General features: G+C 39.7%; 1 protein-coding gene across 1 annotated transcript; it reads right to left on the bottom strand.

The window, feature by feature from the left end:
* Window positions 1–1,109: 1,109 nt before the first annotated feature.
* On the bottom strand, window positions 1,110–13,907 carry fdxr (ferredoxin reductase). Its single transcript, XM_051418456.1, has 12 exons — window positions 13,537–13,907; window positions 12,268–12,371; window positions 10,475–10,570; window positions 7,952–8,074; window positions 7,722–7,835; window positions 7,478–7,579; window positions 6,371–6,478; window positions 4,711–4,795; window positions 3,033–3,232; window positions 2,757–2,928; window positions 2,352–2,525; window positions 1,110–1,624 (listed from the first exon to the last, which is right to left on the bottom strand). Exons 1-12 carry the CDS (start codon window positions 13,619–13,621, stop codon window positions 1,494–1,496), a joined length of 1,494 nt encoding a protein of 497 aa, XP_051274416.1. The 5' UTR covers window positions 13,622–13,907; the 3' UTR covers window positions 1,110–1,493.

Raw genomic sequence — 13,907 nt, forward strand, 5'->3', positions numbered from 1 at the left:
TTGTGGGTAATGTAGGTCTATCAATTAAGTTTTAAAAAACAAACAAACCTGTCCATTATGAGACTGAACGAAAGATTAAAAGTTAAACTTCACTTATACTTGTAAACTTAGTTATTAAATTACAACTTCATATTTGACAAGCAGTCTTCATTAGCATAGCAATATAACACTTGGCCTGAGTAATAATACTACCACTTGAATCAATATAAAAAGACTGTTGCAATTACAAACAGCCAACAGATTTAAATGAAATGAGAAATGACAATATATACGTAATATTTTAATACAGGATAATTAAAATGATGCAACATACTTAGAAAGACCATGGACATGCTGTAAAACACATTAATTCCTCACAGGATCGACGGTGGAAATACAGGTGAATCACTAGGATTAATCTTAGCCTGGCTGTTTGCCTGGTCTAGAGCAGGCTAGCTGCAGAGAATAAATCACCAGAGTAACCGGGATAAGTTTGACCTGCTTTCATGCAACCGACTTGAGGCTAAATTCAGCCAGGATAACCAACATATCCCGGCTTAATCCCTTATCTTGGTTTGTGCAGTACCCCTCTGGAGTCTTTCGCTTGCTTTGTGATTTTTGTTTGTCAGACGTAAGAATGTTCTCTGTGGACAGGGTACAACCTGGCGTTCTGGCTTTTGATTGGCCTTGTGCTTTAGCAATCTTCCATGTTTTGTTTTACACACAAAGATCCCTGGGGATACGTTGGCTTAAGTTAAGAGGGCTCTGTGTCCATATATCTAATTGTAAGTGTGGGATGTATGTCCATACATGTGTAGTTCAAGTTGAAGATTGCCACTGAGAATATCTGGTCAATTGCTGTTAGAAGGGAGCAAATCGGCTGCCACTTGGCAGCATTAATATGCTTGCTTGTCTCATTTGTATCGAACACATTTACTGTATTGTTCTTGTTCTTTACTGTCAAGTTGTTTTAAAGTCAAAATCTTCAATAGCAAAATCAGTGAGATGTGTGTGTGTGTGTGTATATATATATATATATATATACACATAAATAAATATCCAACAAAAGAATAAATATTACAATCTAGACTAAAATCCACTATGTAGGACATTTAAGTTGACAAATGATATATAGATATAAATCACATTTTATTTTTGTATTGAATATAATTACAAATGGACAGGATATGATACATTTCATTATATGAAGTGGCATATTTGTCACCACAGTCTTTACTCAAATATACATACAGTAAGTTACAGTACAATACAAAAGTCCAGTTTTTTTTGAGGATACAGAGTAAGAATTCAATGGTAAACTACAGGACCCAATACCTTTTCATGTGTACCACATGTATAATATGAATTAAGTCCATGTTGAGTGTTTCATAATTCTTCATTTTTTTCCGTCCCCACTGTGATCAGTCATTGACGTCCCCACCAAGATTGTTCTTCTATACTACAACACTCACTCAGTGTCCACTGTTCACCTGTAAGCAGTGTCTTGTCTTCAGTCATTTTCGAGCCACCTGCAGCATTTCCTCCACAGTCAGGAGTTTTTCTCTGGGTTTTCCGGCAGCTTCGCCCCGACTCATCTCCACACTGTCAATCTTCTCCCAGTCAGAGAAAATCACTGGTTTCACTCCTACAGAAGATAAAATATAAACCACATTTGGCGATAGCTAAATACCATTTTTCTAAAGAACACCTTGTGACCAAACCAGTAACATACATTTCACTTAATGAAGTGTAATGGATTCTTGTTGAATAGTCCGCAGCTGCCATTTAGATGTATTTGTATTCATCAATAGCAGCCATGACCCAACAGCACAATCACATTCATTCTTGTACCTAGAATCTTAATTTTAGCAAACTTCTGTATAAGCTCAGTGTGTGTTTGTTGTATATATACATTATATGTATACATATAAGGAGATAAGTGATGGCACTGTTGATGGCGCTGTGCTATAATATCACAAGAAACAATTATTAGGAAAATTTGCAGTGAACCAATAGAACAATCACATTCTTTTAGCTTTAAATCAGTGTGATGTGGGGGAGGCATGACACATTGTCCTTTCTGTTGGAAACTTGTGTCTGTCAGTTATACAGAGAGTGATGTGTTGACATTTGCTGTGATGATATCTTGGGTAGAACAGAGTCATTATGTAAAGAGAAAGATTTACTTTTTTTAAAATTACGATAATAGCTGTAACATGGTCAGCCACCACATTTAGTCCAAACCTACATACTACTAGGCTGTGGATTCGGACTTTCAAAATGTTTGCAACATAGGTGTGGTCCCAGGTCAGATAACATGACTCTGAGTCATAACAGAACGTGATGAAAAAAGCAAATGGACAGTAGACTACCTCTCTTTTCCAGCAGGCCACTGATGCTTTGTGAACCAGGCTTGGCAGCAGATATATCCAATGTTCCTGAGTCCATGTCCTCCACCAAGGATCGTGCAGTGTCAAAACTATTGTTCATAGTGGTGGCTATCACCCCAGTGGGGCCTGTCTTCAGCCAGCCACTACAATAGAGACCTGGAAAGAAAGATGGATTCATTAAAGTCCCTTTTCAGTTAAAGGGTTTATCTTGTTAAGTTGTCTTGATATTGTACAGGACAACATTAACGATAAAGATATGATTACTTGTCCCGGAATGTGTGCTAAAACAAAAGGGTGGCATTTTCTTGCAAACCTATGGCAGTTGACTGTCTATTATCACACCCAGTAATTTAACCTCATCCACCTGATGTCCTTTGTTGTATATACCTGCAGCTTGTTGAACACGCCCCATGCTGTTTGGGACGATGGCTTTGCTGGAGTCAAATGGCACTGATGGATCGATGGGGAGGCTCTTGTAGCCTATACTGCTAATGACCAGGCCACAGCTCACATCCTCCACTTCTCCAGTGAGCACTGCCCGGGCTCCGTCACCTGAACCCTGGTCACACAGAGGTAACCAACTTTAACCAAGCCAATGTATGAAGAAGCTCCACATGGCTACACGAAGGACTTCTTGAGTTTTGAAATCCAAAACTTGGTTACCTCCAGCTTGTTGACCGCCAGCCGGATGCCAGCTGTTCGCTTGTTGTCAGGATCAGCCATGATTTCAATCGGGCTTCGGAAGAACCGGAAGGACCAGACGCGGGAGGCATTGTTCCGCCTCTCCTGCTCCTTCTCCCCTGGGATCTCCATCGCTGTTTTCAACATCAGCTCTGTCAGACGCTTCCTAGGCCTCGGCAAATCTGACAGAGCAAGGATACTTATCATGGTGGAGCGAGTACTTGGCTGAAACAAGTTTCCAGTTAACACTTGTTTACAGATTATGTACTTTTTATGGGTACGAGTATCATCAGAGTAAAGTGTTTCGATATCCCTACTCGGACCTATGGCAACTTTTATTTAAAAAAAAAAACATTGTGGTTCTGTATAGTTGTGATCAAAAACATTGCTCTGAAGATCAGTTCCGAGGCTGTTCTCTAAATAGTTTTCTAATAAATATAGCATCTTTTTATTAATCCATATCAATTTCAGGCTTAAATGAACAAATTCCAGTTAGACCTGCCCATTTCCGATTCAAGTGCACCCATAAGGCATAAGCCCTGCCCATTGAAGGTACAGATGTGAATACACGTTATTTAGTTGATTGAACAGATACAGATACAGATACAGATCAGGTGTAATCAGTCATTTGTACTATACTATACTACTGTAATACTTAAAATGAGCATCTGTCAATCATTTGTGACCCCAACTTTTACAGTAATTACAAGTCTCCTAGCTGAAAGTATGATCATGTGGCCTTATCATGTGTGGAAAAAGTGTGTGGCTGTATGTGTGAATACGTGTGCATATGTGCAAACATGTGCACACACCAAATTCCAGTAATCAGAAACTCATACAAGGACCTATACACCCACACTACTGAAAATGTCTACACTCTGCTGTGAAATCAGTTGTTCTTGATGAAAAATGTTCATTTCATGTCATTGGCCTTTAAACATTTCCTGTAAGTCAATTATTTTTGATGTACTGCTATAACCACGACAGTACACATTTAGATGCACAAGACAGACGCAAACCACAGGTTTCTAAAAAGATGCATCACTTACTGCTTATTGTGTTTAACAGAGATGAGATCAGGGTTCTCATAATTAGCCATGAACAGAGGCAAGGAGACTGTTATCTCTATAATGTGGAACATCAGCCAGCTCAATGTCATCGCTGCAGCAAGTACTGACCAGAAGGTCATCAGGACAGGGACGGCATATGGTCTTGCATAAGTTTTTTCAGCAGAAAAGCCTTGGGACTACAGCTCATCTAACACCAGCTGTCTTTACCTTTCAACAGTTTCCACTCAGCTCATCGTATATGGCCTATACTCGGTCTCAATAGCGCATGTTCCGGTGCTTAACCACAACATATAGTTCTTCCTTCCTTGTGACATTTTCAACTGTCTCTGCATTAGTCAAAGTTGTATTTCTGTTGAACTTATACTGTCAACATATGTTGTCTTGCATATTCTGTATTGCTATTTTGGCTCTCTCTTTGACTCTTATTCTGTATTTCCTTTAATAAGTATGTTACTGTATGTAGCCTATTGGGCAGCATTGACTCAAAATCTGAGATGTCCTCATTCTTAGGCCCTGGTGTCAACTGAAAAATGAAGAATGCAGCGCAAACTGATGGCCGGAAAATACCAAGATAAAACTTCATTTCTTACCTTTAACAGCGTCTTTGACACCCTCAAAATCAGCCGCCACCATCTCAGGTCTGGTGTCTGGCAGGTTCACCATTTCTCTGAGCTCCTGTAGACAAGGAGAACACAGCAGGAATGGCAGGGCTGCACAAGAAAATCATACAAAGCTGATGGAAGGTGTCTCTCTTAGTGAATGACTATGGCGAGTTTAAAAGAAAATTCTGGTTTTCTACAACTAGGGTTTTTCTTTCATAGTTTTGGCCAACACTTGTGGAGATATGAAATATCATATTGCAACAACGTGTCCGACAGCCAAACAGGTAGATCTCCAGTTACCATAGGTATGTGGTAAGACAGTGTGGAGTAGCTCAACTGATTTGAAAATGTATGATTTATATACAGACTGGTGACATATTAAAGGAAAAACCTTAATAAATGGGGCATGTGCAGTATAAAAATACTGAGCAGGCCCAGTTGATTCTGCATAAACCCCTCTTACAAAGATGACTGCATATTTAAGAGTAGGGCTACCCCCTAATAGCAGACTAAACCATTTAACTGTATGGGAATAGCCTTAGTCGACCTACTTTTCCTTAGCCGGATAGTAGCATTAGAACAAAAACAACATTAAACTCAGTTCAGGAGCTGCACCTTGTCACCGGGACGAAACTATCAGGTGATCGCTGAAACACGGACAGAGGAAGTCACTTTCCGGTGCACTGCTGCATGTGTTAACTGTAGCAGTCCTATTAGCTGACTGTACCCAGACTGTGAGCTCCACGTACCGGGGGAAGGTTCGTTTACACAACTGGTGCAGGAGCTTTGAACTGTGGGAGGAGGACATTCTCAGGCCCAGGGTAGGGGGGCCCAGCAAATAATGCAGCCGGGGAACAAGGCCAGAATGAGCACCAGAACCAGAACTGGGCTCAGCAGCCTAGCAGTGACCACGGCTGGGACACTGCGGGAGGGCAGGTGATTTACAGTGGCTCTGACCAGGACTATGACTCCGGGACGACGAAGACACGGTGGGTTCAGGCTTGGACAGAAGAGTTGTGAAGTGGGAGAGGGAGAGTGAGTTTGAAGAGAGCTTTGATTTATAAATAACGTCATACATCATATCGATAAGTCAGCAACTATTTGTTTTTGGGAACCTGGAAGTTAGACTTGTGTGATGTTATACTGTGTTAAAAAAAAATAAACTAAATGTTAAATTTTGCTGACATGGTTTTGGGGTCCTCAGGGGGAAGGGTCACTGCAAATCAATACAAAGTGATCACCTTTATCCTATGATAAAACATTTGAAAGAGGTTGAGTTGATGAACTTGCACTTGAAATTTGTGTAATAATTCCTCATTGCACAACTGCAGTAAGTAAGGTCAAAGCTGAACCAGGAAGTCAGTCTGTGTGATAGATGTTGTGGAAACTTTGAGTAATGTTTATCCTTTGCCCTTGCTTTCTCTTTCTCATAAGTAACCTGAAGGCTTAACTGCTTGTGTTTTTTTTTTTACTTCTAATGATGGCAGGTTCCCAGATCTTAACAACAACAATTTAATAAGTTATCCTTTAAACTGGCTTGAACTATGAGTTTAATAATGAAATTGTGGAGTGATGACACAGAAAAAGAGCTGTTTTATGTGTAACCTTGAATAAAATAAAGCTAAATATCAGTTTTTATCACACATACCTTGATTGTGCAAGCGATCTGTACAGGTCCTCTTCTGCCAACTATCAGTACCCTGCGGACATGGCTCTCTGCCAGAGCCTCCAAGGCTGGCTGAGTAATATCAGTCTTCTGCAGAAAACAAGAGATATTTCTCATTCATATGTGCTGTCATTTGTAACACTGTGTGTCTTTAATTATGTGAAACTTTGAACTTTGCCAATTTAAAAACAAGCTGTTGGTACAATGACAGAATTGTTCTGTTGGTGAATGGAAAGTTGTGTAGGCGGCAATTGTTTCCTTGTCTAAACATGCACACAGCTCAATATCACACATCAGTTATGTGTATTCAAATCAAACCACTGCATACAGCAATGCAGACAAGGATCTTCATTATTTCACACACACACACACACACACACACACACACACACACACACACACACACACACACACACACACACACACCTGTCAGTGCACATTACACTTTCCAGTTTTCTTTGGGTCACTGGTTGTTCAGATATGTTTATATAATATATACACTCCAGATTCCTAGAGACACATTTGAGGCCTACATCAAGAGCAACACAGAGATGGCGTTTCACTTTAAGTGTGTGTTTGCCCAATTTCATAGATTTTTCCACAAACCAAAACATTATAAAAATCATTTGCATCTCCCAAAATTTGGATTGGGAGATAAAAAGTTTACCACTGGCAGATTTTAACCCACCCATTAAAAGGTTTGAAAATGATGGGGGCAGTAGAGGTTTAAGACTGGATCTGTAAACCCCTCACATTACCAGATAATGTGGGCTGAACATTGGTAACAACCAAAGTCCCAGACCAGAGTTTTCCTCCACTTGTCAGGAGGGGTGACTCGGAGTTCTAACAACAGTACAGAGTATTCAAGATCTTCTCTGTTGAAACTGCTAAAGACCAAAAACCCTTACAATCAGATGTTCACTGAGCACAGAGAAACTTTCCACTTTCAGCAGATGAATGTGAAAACATCCTTCTAGTGTCAGACACTGCACAGACAGCATTCAGACAGCACACTGTAGGAACAGGAAGAAACACTGATTTTTTAATTGGAGGCAGACTTTAAAATGACCACGGCTGTGTGTTTCTCACCTTTAAAATGTCAATGGGTGACAGCAGGATTCTTGCTACATCTAAGGCCACATTGCCTTGTCCCAGAATGACTGCTGTTTCACAACTCAGGTCTGGACTCAGCTAAACAGAAAAGATAACAGAGTGAAACTGAGATGTGATGATAAGGAAGCAGCATGCAGAGTAGGAGGACCGGGGAAAGATGTTTGTGAGTTTTTAACATTCCTTTGGTTTACCGGAAACATTGCCCAAATTTAAGGCTTACCTCTTGACAGCTGGGCAACCCATTATACCAGCCCACAAAGTCTTTGGCAGAGTACACACCGGCTAAGTCTTCTCCCGGCACCCCCATACTCCTGTTTCCCTCTGCTCCGTAACTCTATCATGAAATATACAAAGAAACAACACATAAAGATGCTTGTGCAAACACACATCAACGTTTATGTAAAGGAGATTTTACTGTGCAGGCACGGCAGTGTTTTGTCATGTTCTCACCAGTACCACTGCATGGTAGGCTTGCTGCAGCTCTCCAACGCTCACATCCTTCCCCACAGTCACATTACCATAGAAGCTACAGCATGTATGTTTGGCCGTCTGTGTGAATGTGTTGATGACGTTCTGAGGAGAGGAAAAAAATCACAATTATTCAAACTGAAATACTAAAAAGAGCTTTTATAACTTCTCTAGTGGTGATTAAACCTGAATACAGGCTCTGGTTTGTTATGGGAACACTATTAGAAGACTAGTCTGAGGCAGGAGTTTTCAAAGTATGTAGGGCCCGTGCAGATGAAATCATGACAACTGCATCAATTGGAACCATTAAAAACAGGTTAAATTAGCTACTGGCCGTTCCTGTTTGCAGTGTACCTGTGGATGTACATCACTATCACTGGATTACTCTGATAATGAAGGAAATGTAAAAATGGGATGATTCTTCTGGAGACACAAGGAGAGTCTTTGATTGTGATTGTGATTGATTTGTATTTGTGTGTGTGTGTGTGTGTGTGTGTGTGTGTGTGTGTGTGTGTGTGTGTGTGTGTGTGTGTGTGTGTGTGTGCGTGCGCATCAGAGCATTTAGACTGATGCTGCAGTGGGTGACACACTCTAAAGAGCATATTTTTTTTTTTTTTTTTTACAAGTGATCTAAAGTTCAGCTGTTTGATCTATAATGGCTACTTAAATGTCACGTTTTACTTTGAACTTAATTATGTCATTATATATACACAAGAACACATTACTAAATGTAATGATTTACTTCACTGCTCTGTTGTCATTGGGATACTTTCGCTATCTGAAGGAGAAATCGTGGGAAAATAGGTGTCTCATTGCATTCCCCTGTCCTCTTTACGTAAACCAGGTGTCTCAAACATTTCACTTTTAGTTTATCAGGTTTCTGCAGAGAGCAGTAACACAAAGGAATGTACCACTCGTTTAATATCCAGTATCTGCTGATACCCAGTCCTGATCCGATACTTAGATAATACAGTGCCCAGTGTGGGCTTCACGTACATTAAAGTCATTAAAGTCAAGCCAGTGTAAATGCTTCACAATGAAATAGCTCTGCATTGCATAAAGAAACAAACTGCCTGCATGGAAACTGTTGCTTAATGGTTAAAATAAAACCCCCTCTGTAAGCTGTCTTGTCTTGTTGCTGTCTGGAGGGATTTTCTGTCTTCAGTGTTTGCTTCTGTGCAGCCTTTACCCGAATTCCCTGAACGAACTGTCTCTACATCTGTTGTGTGGATTACATGAATGAATTATTGTTATTGGCTTTTTGTTCGTGGGACTTTTTGCACTTGATTTGTTGTGTCGGGTGGGGCTGCTCCCGTGCTCACCACAAGTAAAAACAGCTATGTGACAGCTGATGCAAAACAAACGATTGGATTTATAAAGCTCAATTTAGCCGATACCGATCAGTTAAAAAATAAATAGAAATAGAAAGAAATAATCTGATTAAATTCATCCAAATCATTAGCTTTTTGTGGTCAGTGAATACACTGTTAATTGTACTCTATCACTTAGTCAGGGGTCGTCAGTTTACTCAGTGATAGAAAAGGAGTCCCTTAAGGAATAAGGTTGGGAACCACTGGCTGGTTAGGATTGCTGCCCCCTTGAGCTCTGGCAAACCAATCATTTTGGTTTAAAACTTTTACTTTAAAGTACAGAGATATTTATCTGGCAGTGACAGGCCTAACCAGCACTGTGTGAACTTGTTTGGCAAGGGCTGTTCATTCACATACAAAAGTCCCAACCTCCAGCTTTGACAGATTGATTGTTCGTGCCAGGGTTTTGTCACACAGACAAACGAAAAACGAAACTTTCATCACACAATAGTACACAAGTTTGTCTAGGGTTATGACTGAGGTTCTTCTTGACCAAAGCAAACAGCCTCCAATGCAGCTAGCCCTTCAAAACCCGAGAGACCTGTTTTATGCTGTAAATACCCAAATAATTCCGGATAATTATCTGTTCACTATCACGCAGTGCTGAGCGATACACCAGACGAACCAGTATACAGGTTTTTGATTTCCTACATGACAAGAATTATTCATATGAAACAACTGCTGTATGTCATTTGTTTCTTGTGTAACATTAATTTATTCAAAGAGATATTTAAGAAATCTCTTCAAATACTATGTATGAGTATTTTATCTCAGTTGAAGCAATGTTAAAGTTGTTGGCATATCTTTATATACAGTTCTGTTTTTACTATGCTGAGTTGAGTAAAAATGGTTTCCTTTCGGTTTTTTTCATATATAGTATCATTGTGTGGGGCCAAGAGACCCTATAGTAATCTTTCACTATATACATGATGACATTAAAATATTTGCATAGTCTATGTGCTCCTGACAGAAGAATAAACCATTAAAAAACAAAATTAAGGACCAGCCATGCAAAAAGAACAATAAAAAATACAGTGATACACCATGCACCCGCCAGGATCTTAAAAACTACTGTGATAGCAGTTTTTGGTCATACTGCCCAGCACTGCTAATGTGTCTTTTTAGGATTAGAGACCTTGACTTCAGGATGATCAGGGGCCACCCCGAACCTGACCAGGCCAAAGGGGACGGGCAACCGCTCATAAATGTCCACGTCAACATCTGGACGGGCCTGGGAGGTTGAAAAGGAGAGAGAGACAAACAACATGTAAAATTCAATTCAATTCAAAATTACTTAAATACTTGGGTTTATTTATGCTAATGTTAACGTGGAAACCTAGTAAACAAAGATGGTGTACGCAGCAAACATTATACCTGCCAAACATCGCCATGTCAGCATTGTCATTGTGAGTATATTAGCATTTAGCTCAAAGCAACACTGCGTCCGAGTACAAGCTCACAGAGCTACTAGCACGGCTGTATCCAATAAACCTGCTGAAGAGACTAGACATAAAAAGAGAAATTATTAAGGATTTCTCAAATAATAATGTATGTTAATTCAAATTTAGGAGAGGCTGTAAGGAAAGTCATAGTGGTTAAGTCCAGGTGTTCAGTTAGAGGTGGGGTAAGTGATTCTAATCTGTCCATCAGTGCTTCCCAAAGCCCAAGGTGACATCATCAAATCAAACATAATCAATATACTGTCACAGAAGACTGACGGAACCAGAAAATATTCACATTTAATAGGCTGAAATCAGAGAATTCTGACTTAAAGAAATACTCAAATGGATAAATCAGTTGTCAAAATCGTTGGATGACAACTAATTAATTAACCCGATTAACCATTGCAGCCCTCTTTCTGTTATATTCTGTTCTGTATGTGTTGGGAAGTTAAAAAAACTTGAATTACCCCACAAAAAAACCTCAAAGAGCCCCCCTGCTGCTTTCACAATGCATGTGGCTAGAAACGCTAGCTGATTCTTTTAAATGAACGTATCTATGTAAATCATCAAATGTGTACTGACACAGTCTACAGAGCAGTGGCCCAAAAATAATTTTTCTTTACTTTTGCTACACAAAGCCGTCTGCAAGTTATTTCCTGCCCTACTTGTAGCAGGCCTGCGAGGGTATGAGCGTCTATTTAAAAGCGATCAGCTGAGAGTAAACAAGGTTCAACCACACAGGGTGGGAGAGGTGCAGCGGGGTATTCAGTAGGGAGGTTAACACCCATTTGTCTGTTTTGACTTGATTATTTGTTCAAGGTGGTCCTGTAGGCAGAAACCACATGCAGCCAATATTTACCTTCACAAATGAACATTTTGGGCTTAGAATATTCTACAAAGTAATACACCACCAGAAACATTTTATGCTATGCCAAGCTGAAAAGTCTTAAACATAACTACCTTTAAAATAAGAATGAATTAATCCTGAATATCATTTGAAACATACAATAAAGAAAGAAATGTACACTGCATTGCCACTGATACAGACTGCGAGTGTTTTCTATCTACATCAAAATAATGATAATAATAGCTGATAACTGCTAAAAAATGTCTGTAAAAAGTAAGACACCACATACTACTACAATAAAACTCATTAATAATCAGTTAATGTGAAGGTATATAGAAAGGGTCTATAATGGTGGAGCAGATGTGATAAAGTTAAAAAGGATCACAGTGTGATTCTGTAGTGAAAAATGAAGGTAGAAGCCATAATGGCTGTTAGGATTGGGCAATATGACGAGATATACCTTGAAACAGTGGTGGACCAGCGCACAGAAAGACATTGATGTACCTTGATTCAGGTGTTTAACTCGTCATATTATCCATTAACAGTTTGTAATTTTCAAGAAAATCTACCATATCCTGATATATATCATTAAGACAATACGCAATGATATTACTGTGATGGAAAAAAAACATGAAATACCTTTATCAGATGCTGTGCCGTGTAGAAACCTGCTGGACCGCTGCCAACAATGCACACCTTTGGTCTGCATGATGAAAAGGGTGCTTTCCCACGCCCATTCATACCTACAGAATCATGTATTAAGACATGTACAAATGATGTTTGGAACAATAATGTGTGCTTGATGTTTTTTCCATAAAAAAAGTATAATTTCCACATTAAAAGTTTAAAAAAAGGGATGGATTCCTTCAACCTCATTAGAAATTCAAGATTATTTTCTGTCTATCTAATCTATCATCTTAAAGATGTGTCCAACTTCACTGGTTTTCAAACTGGGGTCAGGGGATAAACAGGGGTCCTTGAATGGGTTGTAGGGGATCCCCGGCAAAAGGAGAAATGAAGGATTTTAACTTTAATTACATGTTTTGGAAGTCAGAACAAGGAAAGAAATAGGGTTGGTCATTTCTACTGACTGTAATTTCTACTGACAACTGTTTGATCATTAATTCACTATGAGGATTTTCTAATCTTGAGACCCCAAAAAATACACACAGGGGATTCTTTAAGACGAAAGCATCTAAGATTTCGGGTTTGGGAACCCCTGTCCTACTTCACTGTAAAGTCCATTCTCAGTGTAAGTGCCATGTATCACACCTGTATAAGACCAGGACTGGCTTCAACATTGTTTGTGATGTGACAAATCATGCTTATAGGCCTCACTCCTTACAATCTGATGTTCACTGAGCACAGAGAAACTTTCCACTGTCAGCAGATGAATGTGAAAACATCCTTCTAGTGTCAAACTCTGCACATACAGCATTCAAACAGCACACTGTAGGAACAAGGAGAAACACTGTGTTTTGGGTGGGGGGGGGGCTTTAATAAATCCTCTTATTGAGGCACTGCAATATAATTCTCCCTGAAAGAGCAGTTCACAAACAACCAGAGCAAAGGTTATCACTGTTCATAACGCTGTTACTACTACTATACTACTACCACTATGGCGTGTTTCTACAAAAGATAAAAGGCAGAAAGTTGTGCAAGATTAGATTTTGCTGAACAATAAGTGCTGCTAGATACATTGGATATATGCCGAATTGCTAAGAGAAGTCTCACTGTTAAAGGGTTTAAGTATACTTAAGTTAGTATGTAGCTTTGTCGAAAGGCAACTTAGGCAAATAATAATTGACCCAATTTTGTACTGGGTTTGGCGTGTGTTGCCTCCATACATGAAAACGTACTAGAGGTACATACTGTACTTAAGCATAATACAGTTACACAGTGCCTCACCACCACGAAGCCGACTAATCCATCTACTTCTCCCCGAAGTCCACAAGCTCAGCCCGGGCAGCAGCAGCAGTTTATGGCCGATCATCCTCTCCCCTGGCTGCACACAAGCAGTCTGGTTAAAGCCAACAGCAGCTTTGGGCAGTGAGCAGCAGGACTGAGAGCAAAAGCCAAGGTGAAAAACTTTTCCTGGAAACTTTCACAGGCTTCGTGTTCTCAGCTAGCTAACTGAGGCTAACAGTTAGCTACGTTGGCGCATTTTGACCCGCGTTTAATTAATTATACAAATATTAACTTTATCACATAGTTACAGTATTATCATCATAACTATACTGTTTTCAAGGCTGCACCTTTGTGTTACACTAACAAAGGTC

The sequence above is a fragment of the Dicentrarchus labrax genome, unplaced genomic scaffold, assembly GCF_905237075.1.
Source record: "Dicentrarchus labrax unplaced genomic scaffold, dlabrax2021, whole genome shotgun sequence".
In the NCBI taxonomy this organism is placed as follows: domain Eukaryota; kingdom Metazoa; phylum Chordata; class Actinopteri; family Moronidae; genus Dicentrarchus; species Dicentrarchus labrax.

Bases quoted from the DNA above. Each gene is read 5' to 3' on its own strand.
- fdxr (XM_051418456.1), bottom strand. From the start codon at position 13,621: ATGATCGGCCATAAACTGCTGCTGCTGCCCGGGCTGAGCTTGTGGACT. The intron at 6,479-7,477 runs GTGAGAAACACA...TGTTTTCTGCAG, and splicing joins CACCCATTGACATTTTAAAG to AAGACTGATATTACTCAGCC. The intron at 3,233-4,710 runs GTAAGAAATGAA...TTGCTCTGTCAG, and splicing joins TGTCAAAGACGCTGTTAAAG to ATTTGCCGAGGCCTAGGAAG.